The sequence below is a fragment of the Helianthus annuus genome, chromosome 7, assembly GCF_002127325.2.
Source record: "Helianthus annuus cultivar XRQ/B chromosome 7, HanXRQr2.0-SUNRISE, whole genome shotgun sequence".
Classification (NCBI taxonomy): Eukaryota; Viridiplantae; Streptophyta; class Magnoliopsida; order Asterales; family Asteraceae; genus Helianthus; species Helianthus annuus.
In genome coordinates, this window is record NC_035439.2 from 3446881 (window position 1) to 3464585 (window position 17705).

Sequence of the window (17705 nt, forward strand, 5' to 3'; positions counted from 1 at the left end):
TTGCAAAAAATGGTGGGTTTAGAGAATGGGATGTGAACGCTCTAAATAAAATTATTTTAAGTAAAGAACAATTTGCATCCCTGTGGTTTAGAGGAGGTATCAACTTGCACCCATCAGGTGTGCACCGGTTTACTTGTCCCTTCTGTCGGCGATGCGCTCCTACCCTTAACTGGGCGGGTCGTGCCCCTTCCTTTTAGTTTTTTGTCGTCTATACCCATGTGGTGTACATTATTACAAAATTCTTAATATAACTATCTAGTATTTACCTCCACAAGGAGCTCACATATTTGGTTTTTTGTCTCGTCTCATCCAAAACTAATACACGGGTTGAACAATAAAAATAAATCTTGTATAATGATATCATATCACTTTCTCAAGAATATTTCAACAAATGAGCAAATAAAATGAAATGGAACTCAATTTCTTGCTCATATATTCTTTATTAATCTTCTGCTCATTTGACATAATCTTGTATAGTCATATTAACCAAAAACCTCAATAAAGAGAACAAAGATGTTGGAAGACCATTCGAGTAATTAACTCAAATTTTATTATAATCAAGTGATAAGTAAGCGGGGCGGGCTTATTATTTCAATGATTATCGTAAATAATCATATGCCTTCTCATTCCCCTTCACAACTTCAAGATCCAAAAGACAATCCATCTCAAAACCTCATATCGGAACGAAACAAACGAAAGGCATGACTAACTGGATTTCAGTTATCCGAGCATGATTTTTACCGCAGGTGATGCGCGCGGAGAAAGATAAAGCATTTTCAAAATCTCTTCAACTTCACCTTCATCAAACTTAAAACATGCGAATACGCTCACCTTCTTAAGTGCAGGTGACTTGGCCAGTATAAGCTTCACAAAATCCAACTCATGCTCGGCTTCCATAAATTGTTGCATTTCAAATTCGATCAGATGCTCCAACATAATATCTGAATAATCTTCGAGAGTAAATGAGCCAATTTCATCTTCTCCAAGCCAATCTTCAAAATACATCTACATGAACAAGTGTCTTGTGTGAGTGTGTATGTTGACATAAGAATCAAAAGAGTAAATTACGATTTTGGCCCCTGTGGTTATATCATTTTTACCCTTTTAGCCCAAAAAGGAATCTTTTAACATGAGCCTCCAACTTCTTTTTTTCTAAACCCTTATGGCCCCTAACACTAACCCCATCCATATACTTTTAGGGGCCAAAAGGGCTAGAAAAAAAGACGTTGGGGGCTCAGATGTTAAAAGATTCCTTTTTGGGCTAAAAGGGTAAAAGTGATATAACCACAAGGGCCAAAATCGTAATTTACTCGAATCAAAACAAGAAGAATACAACAAAGATTCTTGTTCTTTACCACTAGCTCAAGTTTCTCGAGATTTGGGGAGCTTCTAATCAGAAGAGCAAGAAAAGGTAACCCGTATTTGTGAATGAAGCACACATTATCCAAACACAAGTATTTCAAGTGGGCTAATGCTGTTGGGAGCTCTTTCGGAAGTCTCTCCGGAACAAAACACTCGAACCATAGCCAAAACAAAGATTAATGACTAAGCAGACCAAAGTCTAATCGAGTATATATACCATGCAGATAAAATTACCTCAATGGTGAAAAATTTAAAATAAAGATAGTCAATCACTGGTAAACACTTGAATAGATCAACAAAGGTGGTATCTCCATTATTAGTGACGAGTGACCTCTCAACATCCTGCAAAAATTACGATATTTAGATAAGTTATGGAAGACCATGGGAATTAAACTATAAGGGTCTGTTTGGTATGGGGTAATGGAATAGATGAGAGAATGAAATGGACGAGGTAATGGAATGGACAACGGAATGAAATGGATCATTCCATTCCATTGTTATGTTTGGTTACTCATATATGAATAGAATGAATCATTACTTTGTACAATTTGATAAACAAAAAAAAAATGAAGTAAACACAACTGTATTAAAGCGACAAAAATATAATTGACTCAATAATAATAATAATAATATATTAATGATAAAAAATTAATAATAGATTTTTCATATATATTAATATTAGTATGAATATTAATAAATATAAATACAAATAAAAGTATAATAATAATAATAATAATAATAAAAATAATAATAATAATAATAATAATAACATATTTCTTTCCATTCCTTGAAGGAATGGAAAAAAAACACCTACATACCAAGGAATGGAAATTGTTATATTTGGAAGGAGTTACATTCCCTTGGAATGCTCCATTCCATTACCAATGATAACCAAACATGTTTATTTTCATTCCATCAGAATGATCCATTCCATTCCACCTTTCATTCCTTCATACCAAACGCTACCTAATAGAGTTAATTACTGTTTTCGTCCCTGTGGTTTGTCAAAAATCACTATTTCAGTCCATTAGTTTAAAAGTTGCGATTTCAGTCCCTGTGGTTTCACTTTCGTAACCATTTCTGTCCCTTTGGTTTCACTTTCGTAACCAATTCAATCCATTATTCTGTTAAGCACAGGGACTGAAATGGTTACGAGGTTGACTGTAATGGTTACGAAAGTGAAACCACATGGACTGAAATCGCAATTTTTAAACTAATGGACTAAAATAGTAATTTTTGACAAATCACAGGGACGAAAACACTAATTAACTCAAATTTTAATTGTTATAAACTTACGAGAGTCAAACTCTTAAGTAATGGACAGCTGGATAAAAGACGAAGAAGCGTTTTCACAGGCGTACATACATTTTCCACATGTAAGGTTGTAAGGCAACCAAATTCATTGAATGAATGTTTTTCGTACAGAACACAACCATGGAGATACAAACTTGTTAATTGGTGTAAAGAGAAGAGACATATAGGTAACCTATGTCCGTCAAAAGCTCCCGCATCAAGGTCAAGTTTTAATATCTTGAGAGTATTTTTCTTCGACAAATGATGTAAGAAATGGTCAATCTCAACACACGAGCCATCTACTTCCATATCAAGGGTGAACTCATGTATTGGACCCTCGTGTATAAGCAGAACTTGGTATATAGCATAAAAAAGTTTACGCCTTTCACTTGGTCTGTCACGGTATTGCTCCAGAGCAGCCAGCTCAGCCTCATCAGTCCATGGATGAGGCCGATCCTGTATAAAGACAAGTTTAGGGATTTTGGTCCAACGGTACCTCCATTCCTTAGAGAGGATGCTTGTTCTTGCTGCCTCTTGAATCGGTAGTAAACATAAGATGGTTTCTATTATGCCGATAGGAAGCTTGCTGATTCTATCCATCTTATTAGTCTACACACAAAACAACGAAACAGATACGAAAACGAAAGAATAAAGTAAAAGTTTTAATCAACAAATGTCACAAATCCATGTAACATAAACAAAAACTGAAGAAATCAACAAAGCCATGTAATATAACCTATTATAAGCTAAGCCCATACAAGGCCCAATCGACCAGCCCGGTTCGTGTGACCCAACATAGCTCGAGAATAATAGTCGGATTCAGGGTGCTTTGACACGGATATCTGCATCTGGATCTACAGGAATCGACATTTCTCCATATGCAGGATCTAATTTCTTCACACCCTACAGCCAATCCTCTGCCTATGCCGGTCGATTTAATCGACAGGGATAATCTGGATTCAGGGTGCCTTGACCCGGGCTACATTTGCTTCTCACCATCCTCTACAACCTCAGTTAACTACTACTTACCTACAATCAGCTAGGAGCGGCAATTCTTAACACGACACGCCAACCCGACACAAAAAAACAGGTTTGGGTCGACTAATACGATCCGTTTAAAAAGACGGGACGGGTTGACCCATTAACCCGTTTAACTATTTAGAAAAAAAAAACCTTTTGTATTTTTGTTTTTTTTTTCGTTTCTATTTTACATGGTAAGTTATAATAATATATTATATTACTAGAATTACCACCCGCCGCAATGCGGCGGGGGATTCATAAGTAATATATCATGTTAGATAAAAGGCAAATGTTTCTCACATGACCACGCGCCTGTGTGTAAAACCGAGAAAAAAATAACTAAGTCGATCTCTAACTCGCACGTTGCGACAGACCTATCAAATGGGGAAAAATAGACGCGCTGCGACGGACATGTCAAACAGGAAAAAAATAGATGAAAAAACGTTGAACCACACACGCACGTTGCGGCGTATTAACTCGGAAATTTAGAACGACATGTTAAACGGAGAACTTATGAAAGATGAAAAGTATGTAAGAGACTAAAGTTGAAAGTAAAAAAAAAGTGTTGAGATTAAATTATAAAAGATGAAAAGCTTTGGATTGAAAGTAAAAAAAAAATTAAATGGGTTAAATTGTAAAAGATGAAAACTTTTGAAATTAGAAGTGAAAAATCAAATTAATCAAAGGGGTTAAAATACCAAAGATTGAAACTTTAGAGTTAAAAGAGAGATTATGAAAACAAAAGAGATAAATAGATTTAGTTAAATTGATGTTTATTATTATTATTATTATTATTATTATTATTATTATTATTATTATTATTATTATTATTATTATTATTATTATTATTATTTAATAAAAGAGACAAATAAAAAATCAGAGTGAGAAATTACCAGAAAATGACATGTGTCCAAAAAGGATTTTTGTTTATTAGTATAGAAAGATTTATTTGTCCTACTCATACTCATCATTAAATATATTATCGATAACCCGCTTAAAACCCAATAACTCGCTTATATATTGTAACTTGTATGACTCATTTAAAAATACGGGTTAAATGGGTCAACTCGAATTTATATGGGTCGAGTTAGGGTTGATGCTTCTCTCAACCGATGATTCTCACAAACAAGCACATTTAGTCTTTTGTTTTTTTAAGGTATTTTTGATGCAAACATTCATGGTTACCCAAATCCAGTAATGAATAAGGTGTTATATTATATTGTTTATGAAAGTAATCGATGTGAAAAGAAGATACCTGTTGCTCAACTGAATAAGCAAATCGTCGACAAACGAACCAACCACCAGCAGCCACATCGACGACCAGAAGTTAGGGTTCAAACACAAGTGGTTCTGTTCTGACTTCTGTACTTATTTATATATTCGTTTTCTAGTTTTGTTTGGGGCCTGCTTTAATGTTTTTATTTATTACCTTTTTAACCAATTTAACGGTAAACTAACCTTTATTATATTTTCACTTTATACCATTTGAACTTTACAATTTTTTTACAACCCTGACTTAAAAGTTTTAGGTGAACCCGAGCCCGATCCGAACTCGAAAATATTGCGATACATATGAACTCAAATATTCCCAGGTTGACCCAACACGACCCGATTAACCCGGATTTTTTTTATTCTTTTATTTTTTCGGCAAATTTTAATATATTAAAATTATAATATCTTATGTCAATTTCTAATTGTAGCACAAAATACATGTAATTATCTTTATCAATATCATCAATCATCAATATCATCATATATTAAAAAAGAAAGCTAATTAATAGTGGTTGAACCACTAAGAAGTTGCCATGGTCACTTTTTTTATTGTTTTTTTAAGTCATGCTATATAATTTTACTCAAATAACTCGCGTTTGTTAACTTAGAAAAAACTAAATTCGTAACTTTGCTTAATTTTTTTACAGGCGTTTCGTTGTAAATTTTATTGAGAGCAGAGTTGCATTCAAAATAGAGGGTACCACTTATTTCTTTTTATATATGCTATATGAGAGCATGCCAGTATCATGGTGGTACCCTAATGAACCGAACCGATTCCTACCAAACAATTTTTTTCAATCAATGTAGATCACATGTTGATATTTTTTTGGTCATATCATGATTTTATTTATTCGTTTTTCCTTTTTCGGTTGCTATAACAAGCGTCGGTACTCTAACATAACGAGATGAAGCACCGACGCAACGCGCCGATTTTCATAACACTAGTTTAATGTATAACAAATAAATTATTGTAAAAAATATAATATAATATAAATGGGTTAAACGGGTCCACCCGCCAACCTGACCGAGTTGACCCGAACCCAACCAGTCTAGCCAAACGGGTTCATAGATTCAACCTGAAACTGCCCTGAACCCATTTAGACTAAACTACCCACAATTGCATGTTAGCCTCGTGTCGTATCAGAAATTCATATCCCTACCACTAACCATTATTACTCCATAAAGTCTTTCACGTTTCACATTCAGTGACATGTATTGTGGTGGTGAAATGTAAAAAAAAAAAATAAGATTATACATTAAAGAAAGAAATAGAAATTAAAAGAAAAGGAGGGAGTATGATTAAAAACCATACCCTCATTAAAAACCTGCTGAATTAGAGAAGACAAATGACACAACATGTAATTTTATACGTGTAATATCATATATAATTGAAAGGCATAATTTGTAATTTACGTTCAAAAAACAAAGTAACATCCATTGTAAAGGTCGTTCTGCCAATTCCTGTTATATGTGAGTGAATAGTAGGATCCAATTTCTCATACTAGGAGATAAAAGGCGTAAAACAGGTTTACCATGAAGACCGTTCGAGTAATTAACTAAATTTTGATAAAGGTTACTTAAGTATGGGTATTATGTTACATATATACATAATACATGTGCATTTTTCGTCCTTTTAGTATTATACCAACTTAAGTTTTTGTTTTAACATAAGGTAGTTACAAAAAGACATTCTTTATTTCAAAAGTTGCAACAAATTTCATAGTTTTCCACAAATTGACGTCATCATTTTCTATTAAAATGGTGTGAAATGATTAAACTACCCTCAATAATAAAAGAATAATAATATAAATAACAAATAAATAAATCTCTTGTCTAGTTCTCCCCCATAATCATCAAAACGACTGGTTTAGTTTTTTTACGTCACTGTCTAAATAAAAGTTGAAATGTTTTTTGGTGAAATGTTTGTTGGTGATGTATAATAGCGGTCGTTTACCCGCGACGACGTGATGGAACAATGGTGATTTTGTACGCTATTGTTTTGATCTATATTCTCACCGGAATTTTCAATCTCTCCCTCCTCTCTTTCCATATGGCCAGACACACAGGATTTTAAAAGGTTAATAAGATTCGTATCGATCTAGCTGGAACCATCAAGATAGCCGCGATAAATAACAGACCTACTAAGCAATCAAATACTGGGAATGACCAAAGGAAATCACACAGTCGCATAAGCGGAAGAAACCTGATCCCGGAAGGTGAATGGAATGATGAAGGGACCGATTTAGTGGGAAAGGTGAGACCAGATTAGCAGACGATATGCTAAATCAATCAAACCTCGCTCACTAAACAGATCTCTTCACTTCGTCGAGCCACCGGCGACCGGATGTTGTTTGATTTCCGGCTACTGTTTGTATACTCTCTCTCCTATCTTTGAGAATTGGCAAGTGATAAGTAAGTTGGGCGGGCTTATTAGTTCAGTGGTTATGGTAAATAATCATATGCACTCATTCCCAATGACAACTTCAAGACCCGAAAAGCATAACATTTTAACAAATTTAAGATACAAAAGATCATCCGTCTCAAAACATCATATCAGAACGAAACAAATTTATTCATGTCACTAGAGTTAACAACAAAGAACAAGTTCACCAAGGGCACGAACGATCGGATTTGTACCGTCCAACGATGATTTCTACAACAGGTGATGCGCATGAGGAGCAAAAAAGGATTTCTGAAACCCGTGAGACTGATTCTTCATCTTTATCAAAAAAATAATGTGGGGATATCGTCATCTTCTTTAGTACAGGTGACTTGGCTAATATAAGCCTCACAAACTCCAACTCATTCTCCGAGTCGGTAAAATCTTGAATCTCAAATTCTTTCAAATGCTCCAACATAATATCTGAATAATCATCAAGTGTAAAAGAGCCCACATCATCTCCATTAACGAAAGTTTCTTCCCACATCTACATGAAGAAGTGTCTTGTGTGAGTGTATGTTGACATAATAATCCAAACAAGTAGAATACGACATAGATTCTTGTTATTTACCAGTAGCTTAAGTTTCTCCAGATTTGGGGAGCTTCTAATCAGAAGAGCAAGAAAAGGTAACCCATATATGTGAGTAAAGCAAAGAGTATCCACACACAAATATTTCAAGTGGACTAATGATGTCGGGAGCTTTTTCGGAAGTCTCTTTGAAAGAAAATCCTTGAGCCGTAGCCAAAACAAAGATTAGTGATAACTAATAAGCAAACCAAAGTCTAATCATATATATATCATGTAGATAAAATTACCTCCAAGCCGAATACCGTAACATAAAGATATTCAATCACTGGTAAACACTCGAATAGATCAACAATGGTGGAACCTTCAACATCATAGAGAATTGTCATCCCATGACCCTGCATAAATTACAATATTTAGACAAATTATGGAAGAGGAAAGACCATGGGAATTAAATTTTAATAATTGTAAACTTACAAGAGTCAATCTCTTAAGTAATGGACAGCTGGATAAAAGCCGGTGAAGCGTTTTCTTATGCGTCCATACACTTCTCAAATATAAGGTTGTAAGGCAACCAAATTCATTGAATGAACGTTGTTGGTAAAGAGCACAACCATGGAGATACAAACTTGTTAATTGGTGTAAAGAGAAGAGAGAAATGGGTAACCTATGCCCCTCGTCACCTCCATCCTCAAAATCAAGTTTTAATATCTTGAGAGTATTTTTCTTGGACAAATGAAGTATGATATGGTCAATCTCAACACACGAGGTATCTACTTCCATAGAAAGAGTGAACTCGTGTATTGGACCCTCGTGCATAAGCAGAACTTGGTATATCGCGTAGAAAAACCTACACCTCTTGGCCATATCTTTCCTTTTACTTGGTTTGTTAAGACGTAGCTCGATAGCAGACGGCTTAGGCCCACGAGTCCATTCTTGAAACTGATCCTCAATAAACTCAAGTTTAGGGATTTTGATCCAATGGTACCTCCATTCCTTAGAGAGGATGCTTGTTCTTGCTGCCTCTTGAATCGGTAGCAGACATAAGATGCTTTCTATTACGCCTACAGGAAGCTTGCTGATTCTATCCATCTTATTAGGATACCCCATTAGCTGCAGAATTTGCTACTTTGAAAATTTGGTTAGTCTACACACAAATCAACAAAACAGATATGATAACGAAAGAAGAAAGTCAAAGCTTTCAAACAACAAAATGGAATGGAACTGAGCCGATTAGGTTAGCGACTGTATCAAGGCACACATTTGTTTGAAGTATTGACGCAAAATTACCCAAATCCAGTAATGAACAACGTCTTATGATGTGTTTATGAGAAGTGATCAATATGAAAAGAAAATACCTGAAATGGATTATGTTATTTGACAAGCAACGAACCAGCCGCCACCAGCGACATTGACGAGAAGCATACACCAGACCAGAATAGAGTTAGGGCTCAAACACAAGTGGTTCCTGTACTTTGTGTTCGTTTTTGTTGGGACTCTGCTTTGATGTTTTTATTTATTACTTTTTTAGGAGTTAAATGTGATTTTAGTTTGTGTGGTTTGGGCCATTTTAACAGTTTAGTCCAAAGATTTCATTTTAGTTCATCGGATTAACTTCATCTATTTTTTCTGTTAACGAGAAGGGCAATTCAATCATTTTATATGTAATTCTGTTAACTAGAAGGGCAATTTGGCCTTATAAAATCACCAAATTGTCCTTTTCGTTAACAGAAATAATGGATGAAGTTAACCCATTTTTTCTCTTTGGACCCGCAGGCGAAAAATGAAAAATATGTTTTAAACTGACAAAATATCCAAACCACAGGAACTAAAATGGCATCTAACTCTTTTTTTAGTGTAAAACTAATCTAATTATATTTTCACTCTTCATTCTTCACAATTTAAATTCTTCATCTTTTGTATAACTAGGTTATGGTATTGTTTCACACTTGTCTTGGTGGGTGAACTCAATGTTTTAAAAACCGGTTTAAATCGTTTGATACACCCAGTTGAATCATCCGATACATCCAGTTAAACCGTTTCTAAGTTTAATCCGGTATGGTATAAAAACTGGATTTTAAAACATTGGGTGAAATGTGAAAGAATAAGATTATACGTTAAAGAAATAAATGAATAAAAAAATTAGAAAAAAGAGAGAAAATTGTCCGGATAGCTCGTATGGTTTGGTGAAATTCCACCTATAGTACAACCCTATTCCTTATGGTTTGTACACTCGATTCTCGGACAGTCTCTAACATATATGAATTAACTAAAATACCCTTACTATTAAAAATACAAATTAAAACACTAAAAGATAATTTTAAATGATCCTTTGGTGCAGTGGTGGAAAAGATTGTTGTCCTCAATAGAGGCGGCAGTTCGATCCCCACTCACCATAAGAGGTGAGGTCAGGGGGTTTTACACTAGCCATGGTTGCGTGGTTTCTTCCTGGAACGGACCGGATGAGAATGAAATACCTATGATATCCATTCTCAGTGGGTTGTTACCCTCAAGTGGATTCAGGGCCAGGATGTACCTAGCCCAAAATGGAGGGTCTCCTGGTTTCGAACCCAGGTCTCTCGTGTACCTCTGAGTTTAGTGCGAAAGCTCAACCAGTTGGTCGTCTAGCCGTTCAAAAAAAATCATTTTAAACTCAAGTGGCCCACCATTAATTAAACATCACTTATGTAATAAAAACAATTTAATTAACAAAAGCCTTGTGGGCCCCACCCTCACCTTCGCTTCTTAGGCTGGCTATATGGTGTGGTCATGACCCTCATGACCACCATGACCCTACACATAGGCAACATGTCATCCATATTTAATCCACCATTGAAAACCACTACCCTAAAGGTGTGGTCATGACCCAAACCACTACCCCTTTATTTTTAAATTTATTTTTGTCTTAAATTATCAAATAGGAGGGTCGTGGTAATCGTGGTTTAATCCATGGGAACCACCATTAATCAATGAGGGGATGGTGTACCATTTAATTAATGGTCCTATGTGGAAATAATGTTCCAATCCATGGCCCCCACACCCCATAGCCTTATAAAGCACCACCTACAACCACCTTATCACCACCCACATGCTCCATAACCACCACTTGCAACCACCTTGTTACCGTTCGTCTTCACTCTACCACCGAACTCCACAACCACAACTACAACCTTCGCCATCCCCAATCTATCCCACTCGTGACCAACACACAACCCACAACCACTATTCTTCACTACATTCACTAGCCAACCACTACATCTACCACCAATCTCTGCCACCATTGCTCACCTTCTTCTACCCCTAATCTGAACCTACCTCAACAATCTCTCCATCGAATACAATAACAAAACCAAACCAAATCGAACTCCAAACCTACAAATCTGAAATGAAAAGTACTTTGTTGGGGTCATTCAATTCAGGTTTACGTCTCCAAACCAGTCAGATTACAACTCATCGGATGCACCCTCGAATCGGAAACCTAGCTGGTCTCCATCGGTCTGCATTACCACACCATTTAACAATGGTGTGCTTACGATGACAACAATGATATTACGAAGAAAAAGATTACAGTGGGGTGGGGTGGGGTGGGGTGGGGTTAGGTTATTTTTATTAAATAATAATGGTGGAGCCCACTTTAATTTTTAAATAATAAATTAGATTTTTGTAATGTCTTATTTATTATTTTTAATAGTAAGGGCCTTTTAGTCAATTCACATCCATTTAACACCAAAAACTAACCCCGTCCATTTTAGGGACTAATCGAGAAACGAGTGTACAAACCGTAGGGAACAGGGTTGTAATTTCAAAAAGGTGGGGATTGTATGTGAAATTTCACCAAACCAAAGGGGCTGATCAAAAATTTTCTAAAAAAAGAGTATGATGTAAATCAACTCGAGAGATGCGAATTACACCAACGGTGGTTGATTGTGGGCATCGGTGATAGATCAAGAAGACGTGTGGATTTTATGGCGCCGGTTATGGTGAATATGTTCTGCCATTTACTTACCCAATATGATGATCCTTAGAGAATTGAGAGCATAGAAGCTTGATCGATGTTTCATGTATGTACTAGCTAAATCAAACCAGATTAGAGCTTGGATAAACCCAATTTTGTATTCATGGAATCAAATTTGACTCGGATATTTTGAAGAGTTAATTACTGTTTTCGTCCTTGTGGTTTGTTAAAAATCACTATTTTAGTCCATTAGTTTAAAAAATGCGATTTTAGTCTCAGTGGTTTCACTTTAGTAACCATTTCAATCCATTTATTCTATTAGTACAGGGACTTTAATGGTTACGAGGTAGACTGAAATGGTTACGAAAGTGAAACCACAGGGACTGAAATCGCAATTTTTAAACTAATAGACTGATAGTGATTTTTGACAAACCATAGGGATGAAAACAGTAATCAACTCTATTTTGAAACAGAAGATGAATTGCTGTATTGTCATAGTTTTGCATAAAGAAGTGCATGCATGCCACTTGTTAGTCACTCTTCATTGAGTTAAAGTAGTTCATAATAATGTAACTGGTGCTCTAGCAAGTGAAAAGTAAGCTGGTATGGCTTATTATTTCAGTGGTTATGGTAGATAATCATATGCCTTCTTATTCCCGAGTACAACTTCAAGACCCGAAAGGCATAACATTTTAACAAATTCAAGATGCATAAGATCATCCGTCTCAAAACCTCGTATCAGAACGAAACAAATTTGTTCATTTCAATAACGTCAACAAAAAAAACATAACCATCAAATGCATGACTAATTGGATTTCAATTATCTAACCATGATTTCTACCACATGATGTTTACCAGAGGGGCCGCGCATGGAGTAAAGCAAAGGATTTTTACAATCTCTGATTCTTTATCTTTATCAAAATCATAACATGGGGATATCCATACCTCCTTTAGTACAGGTGACTTGGCCATTATAAGCTTCACAAAATCCAACTCATTCTCTGCGTCGCTAAAACGTATAATCTCTAATTCGTTCAGATGCTCCAGCGTAATATCTGAATAATCTTCGAGTGTAAAAGAGCCCATCTCATATTCTTCAAGATCTTCGTCATACATCTACATGAAGAAGTGTCTTGTGTGAGTGTATGTTAACATAAGAATCGAAACAAGTAGAATTCAACATAGACTCTTGTTATTTACCACTAGCTTAAGTTTCTCAAGGTTTGGGGAGCTTCTAATCAGAAGAGCAAGAAAAGGTAACCCATATATGTGACTAAAGCTCAAATCATGTATACACAAGTATTTCAGGTGGACTAATGCTGTTGGGAGCTCTTTCGGATGTCTCCATCGAAGAAAATCCTTGAGCCATAGCCAAAACAAAGATTAGTGATAACTAATAAGCAAACCAAAGTCTAATCAAGAATATACCAGTGGCGGATCTAGAAAACCCTTATAGGGGCAACGTTTCAAAGAAAAGGGGTAACGAAATCGAAAAAACGTCAAAATTTTTCAAAATTTACATTACCGTCGGAGCGTCAAGGGGCAACGTAGGTTACCCCTTATTAAGAGGTACATCCGCCCCTGGTATATACCATGTAGATAAAATTACCTCAACGAAGGAAAACACAACATAAAGATATTCAATCACCGGTAAACACTCTAATAGATCAACAATGGTAGTAACTTCATCATCACAGATAAATGTACTCGCATTATCCTGCAAAATTACAATGTTTAGATAAGCTATGGAAGACCATGGAAATTAAATTTTATGTATTATAAACTTACGAGAGTCAAACTCTTAAGAAATGGGCAGCTGGATAAAAGACGCAGAAGCATTTTCTCATACATCCATACACCTTCCAAATGTAAGGTTGTAAGATAACCAAATTCATTGAATGAACGTTGTTGGTAAAGAGCACAACCACTCAGATACAAACTTGTTAATTGGTGTAAAGAGAAGAGAGAAATGGGTAACTTATACCCCACATCACCTCCCGCACAAAAAGAAAGTTTTAACATCTTGAGAGAGTTTTTCTTCGATAAATGACGTAGTATTTGGTCAATCTCAACACACGAGGTATCTACCCCCATAGAAAGAGTGAACTCGTGTATTGGACCCTCGTGCATAAGCAGAACTTGGTATATCGCGTAGAAAAACTTACACCTCTTGTGCATTTCTCTCCTTTTACTTGGTTTGTCAAACGTTTGTTCCAAAACAGACGGCTCGGCCCTATCGGTCGACACTTCAAACGTATACTCGTTAAAAACAAGTTTAGGGATTTTGGTCCAATGGTACCTCCATTCCCTAGAGAGGATGCTTGTCCTTGCTGCCTCTTGAATCGGTAGTAGACATAATATGGTTTCTATTATGCCTAAAGGAAGCTTGCTGATTCTATCCATCTTAGGATACCCTTGTTAGCTGCAAAATAAGCTAGCTACTATGGGAATATGTTTAGTCTACACATAAAACAACAACAACAACAACAAAACCGAGTAACATAAACAAAAAAACCGATGAAAATGAAAGGGATTGACCCAATTAGGGTTGGAACAGAACCAATTAGGTTAGTGACTTTAACAGCGAAAAATCATTGCACCAAATTGTTTGAAGTATTGACGCCAAATCCAGTAATGAACAACGGCTTGCTTATGAAGTAAGTTTATGAGAAGTAATCGATATGAAAAGAAAATACCCGTTGTATGGCTTAAGTTATCTGATAAGCAAGCAAACAGGCGACCAACGAACCAGCCGCCACCAGCAGAAGAAGCATATACCAGAGTAAGGTTAGGGTTTACTAAGTATACTGTATACACGACACAAGTGGTTCTTGTACCTTATATCGATTTAACAAGCTACGCTACTGAAGGTTGACTACCGGATTAAACTATGAGAAGTAATCGAATATGAAAAGAAAATACCCGTTGTACAAGTGACTGATATGGCTTAAGTTATCTGATAAGCAAACAGACGACCAACGAACCAGCCGCCACCAGCAGAAGAAGAAGCATATACCAGAGTAAGGTTAGGGTTTACTAAGTATACTGTATACACGACACAAGTGGGTATTGTACCTTATATCGATTTTTGTGGTTCTTGTACCTTATATCGATTTTTGTTGAAAGAGTTAGGGTGAGAGGGGCACTCCCTCTTACGGGAGTTTCTTTTTTACGCACACTCAATCAAGTTATGTCACGTCAATTTCCCTCTTAAACTCCTCTTACACCCTTAATTTGATGGCTGCACTACCCTCACACAATTATTTTTTTATAAAAAAAGAAGAAAAAAATATGATTGGTGGACCCACATTAACAACCAATCACCCCCTCTCTCTCTCCTCTCTCTCATGCGGTAACTACATCCCGACCCACCTCGCCGAATTCGGTCACCGCAGTGACGGCGGCGGTGTTCCCGAGCGGGGACTTCGCTCACCGCATGAGGTCACCGAGAGTGCCCCGTATATCCTTGTGATGAAGGTTGTGTGGTCATGGTTGTTGGAATATGATTTGTTGAAAATGGAAGGCAAAAATATATAATAAAATAATAAAAGAGAAAGTTGTTTGATCATTACCACTTTCTTAGGGTGAGGGGGTGCATGTCTAAGACTAGTGGGTATGGTGAACCTTATCACCAAAGGGATGGCCCGGCGCCAGAGCAGGGGTGGGGGAAACGGGGCGGCGAGCATGGGACGGGCATGGGGACGACCCCCATACCATTTAGTCTAATCCCTTTAGGCAATTCCTTCCACCCAATTGAATTGTGTCATATAATTTGCCTATCACCTAAAAAACACAAGCGGTGCATGCCTATTTGAGATTAGCCAAACTAATTTAAAAAAACACACATGTGATTGGTGGACCAAGTATGGGCCCATCAAATTCTTTCCCTCTCTCTTCTTTCCCCATTGGCAACTTCCCGCCGAATTCTTTCCCTCTCTCTTCTTGCATGTAACCTTCACTCCCTTGGCGGTGGTCATGCCCAAGTGGCAAAGGGTTGCCGAAAGGGGTTTCCGAAGGCACCCCGTTGGCACTTAGGATGGTGATTTTGGATGTTGGGTTGGAGGTGGGTGACATGGCGTCTTTGTGGAAAGTCATGACCACATTATTTGGCCTTATTTGTAGTAAAATAGACTTGCACGGATAAATCTAAATTAAACTAAGATTTTGAACTTAAGATCTAACAAGTGAGCTAATCATATTGGTGCTTTTGATTTTTTTTTTCTACTTTTGTTTAGGGACTCTATTTCTTCTTCATATTATTTTCTTTTTTTTTATATATTTTTGACTAACAAACTGGGATAAGATCAAACAGAAAGTTAATTTTGCCTAATTAATATAAGAAAGGATCTTAACCTTTCATTTTCAAATCAATGGCTAATATGAAAATGTAGGAAAAAAAAAGAGTGCAAGGGCATTCTTGGAAAAAACTATTTGTTGACTATGTCTCTTCACATGCATGCACATGCATATTCCTGTCGTTTTATAAATGTCTATAACTTTTTTATACGACATTTAAAAAAAATGCACGATAAAATCGAACATTTTTTATCTTTAATTTAAGTATTATATTGCTATATAAAATATAAAAATGTAAAAACCCGAAAATTGTGTTTATTTCTATGTTGTATAACATTTTTATGCAATTTTGTGCTGAATTTTTTGTACTATATATTTTTATACTAGATCCGTTCGCTAGAATATGACTCGATACATAGCAAACATTGGCGTGTGTGTTTGCCTACTTGTTGCAACGGTGTTTGTAAAATATATTATAAGCTTATATTTTAACATCTATACTTACTCAAGATTCTGCGTATGCATTGCATTAATGGTTAATTAGAAATAAATTTATGTGTTTATAGAAAAGAAATAGAATATGACAAATACGTAAAAAGTAGAATAAAATAACATATAGAATATGACAAATACATAAAAAAGTAGAATAAAATAACATATGCATGATGAGTTATAACCATCATCACTGAATGATAGAATCAGAGTGATTAAGCAGAAGCAGTGACTCTATGTAGGAGGTCATCATGAAATGGAGATTATGTAGGTAGGCCAAACCATAAATCCCAAGACCATTGATGTCGTCCATACCGGGGTCATAAACTTCAAATTCTATTACTAGAAGATCACCATACCTATATGAAGAAACACTGGTTCTAATCCACATGGGAAAGAACCTAAGATGGTAGTCTCAACATGGGGTTAATTCTCAATCACTTTTGGATCAAACAACCGATGATGTCATGTGAGCTAAGCCGCAAAACAGAAACACCGTGAGCTCCTTACGAGAAGAGGTGGAGGATTCTTCTGGTAACCACTCTCTGACGTGAGAATAAGTATTGTTTTTTAAGGAAGAAACAAGTGTGTGTTAAGAGTGAGAGTGAGAGAATTCGGATCTTTAAACCTTTGGTTGAAGGTTGGTATTTATAGCCGAATGGTTTGGAAAAGGAGGTGGGTTGATAGGCCTTGGGCCAGACCCCGCCAACAAAGAATATCCTCCTTTTACCCTCTGCCACGACAAGTAGTGTTTGTAAAGGAGGAGAGACGTTGGCCGTTGGCGCAAGGTGATCGGTGCCATGTCGCCTGGCGAGTATACTTGTTGTCGGGTCTGTAATCGACCTCGAGTGTCGATCGTGGAGCAACGAGTGGCGAGAGATGAGACACGGTTTTATATCTTACTCAAAATAACCCATAACCTTCAAATTATTACCCAGATAAACCCAAAAGTTTGTCTTTGGGTTATTTTTATACTTGATACCCGCAGGAATACACGATACGATATACACAACGGGTATTCTGCTAGGTATGAGACACAGTTTTACAAT

The 17705-nt window shown here is 36.3% G+C and overlaps 3 protein-coding genes across 8 annotated transcripts; all 3 read right to left on the reverse strand.

The window, feature by feature from the left end:
* Positions 1-514: 514 nt before the first annotated feature.
* Positions 515-5058, reverse strand: LOC110867613 (F-box/FBD/LRR-repeat protein At1g13570-like). Its single transcript, XM_022116604.2, has 5 exons — positions 4931-5058; positions 2659-3264; positions 1597-1704; positions 1356-1514; positions 515-1005 (listed from the first exon to the last, which is right to left on the reverse strand). Exons 2-5 carry the CDS (start codon positions 3253-3255, stop codon positions 721-723), a joined length of 1149 nt encoding a protein of 382 aa, XP_021972296.1. The 5' UTR covers positions 3256-3264; positions 4931-5058; the 3' UTR covers positions 515-720.
* A 2371-nt stretch (positions 5059-7429) lies between these two features.
* Positions 7430-9429, reverse strand: LOC110867605 (F-box/FBD/LRR-repeat protein At1g13570). Of its 4 annotated transcripts, none has more exons than XM_022116590.1 (5): positions 9272-9429; positions 8391-9038; positions 8204-8311; positions 7959-8117; positions 7430-7874 (listed from the first exon to the last, which is right to left on the reverse strand). In XM_022116590.1, exons 2-5 carry the CDS (start codon positions 9021-9023, stop codon positions 7554-7556), a joined length of 1221 nt encoding a protein of 406 aa, XP_021972282.1. In that variant the 5' UTR covers positions 9024-9038; positions 9272-9429; the 3' UTR covers positions 7430-7553. The 4 variants fall into 4 exon arrangements, with proteins under 4 accessions (XP_021972282.1, XP_021972285.1, XP_021972284.1 ...); XM_022116593.2 differs by having other exon boundaries at positions 8391-9026; positions 9272-9416; XM_022116592.2 differs by having other exon boundaries at positions 8391-9041; positions 9272-9416.
* A 3129-nt stretch (positions 9430-12558) lies between these two features.
* LOC110867606 (F-box/FBD/LRR-repeat protein At1g13570) lies at positions 12559-14952 on the reverse strand. 3 transcript variants are annotated; one of them, XM_022116595.2, is made up of 5 exons: positions 14565-14952; positions 13657-14290; positions 13478-13585; positions 13069-13227; positions 12559-12984 (listed from the first exon to the last, which is right to left on the reverse strand). In XM_022116595.2, the coding sequence occupies exons 2-5, from the start codon at positions 14269-14271 to the stop codon at positions 12706-12708; spliced, it is 1161 nt and encodes a 386-aa protein (XP_021972287.1). In that variant the 5' UTR covers positions 14272-14290; positions 14565-14952; the 3' UTR covers positions 12559-12705. The 3 variants fall into 3 exon arrangements, with proteins under 3 accessions (XP_021972287.1, XP_021972289.1, XP_021972286.1); XM_022116597.2 differs by having other exon boundaries at positions 14791-14951; XM_022116594.2 differs by having other exon boundaries at positions 13657-14952.
* Between the last annotated feature and the right edge of the window lie 2753 nt (positions 14953-17705).

Bases quoted from the DNA above. Each gene is read 5' to 3' on its own strand.
- LOC110867613 (XM_022116604.2), bottom strand. From the start codon at position 3,255: ATGGATAGAATCAGCAAGCTTCCTATCGGCATAATAGAAACCATCTTA. The intron at 1,705-2,658 runs GTAAGTTTATAA...TAATTTTTGCAG, and splicing joins TACTTAAGAGTTTGACTCTC to GATGTTGAGAGGTCACTCGT. The intron at 1,006-1,355 runs GTAAAGAACAAG...TTGTTCATGTAG, and splicing joins TCGAGAAACTTGAGCTAGTG to ATGTATTTTGAAGATTGGCT.
- LOC110867605 (XM_022116590.1), bottom strand. From the start codon at position 9,023: ATGGGGTATCCTAATAAGATGGATAGAATCAGCAAGCTTCCTGTAGGC. The intron at 8,118-8,203 runs GTAATTTTATCT...CTACGGCTCAAG, and splicing joins TTACGGTATTCGGCTTGGAG to GATTTTCTTTCAAAGAGACT. The intron at 7,875-7,958 runs GTAAATAACAAG...TTCTTCATGTAG, and splicing joins TGGAGAAACTTAAGCTACTG to ATGTGGGAAGAAACTTTCGT.
- LOC110867606 (XM_022116595.2), bottom strand. From the start codon at position 14,271: ATGGATAGAATCAGCAAGCTTCCTTTAGGCATAATAGAAACCATATTA. The intron at 13,586-13,656 runs GTAAGTTTATAA...GTAATTTTGCAG, and splicing joins TTCTTAAGAGTTTGACTCTC to GATAATGCGAGTACATTTAT. The intron at 12,985-13,068 runs GTAAATAACAAG...TTCTTCATGTAG, and splicing joins TTGAGAAACTTAAGCTAGTG to ATGTATGACGAAGATCTTGA.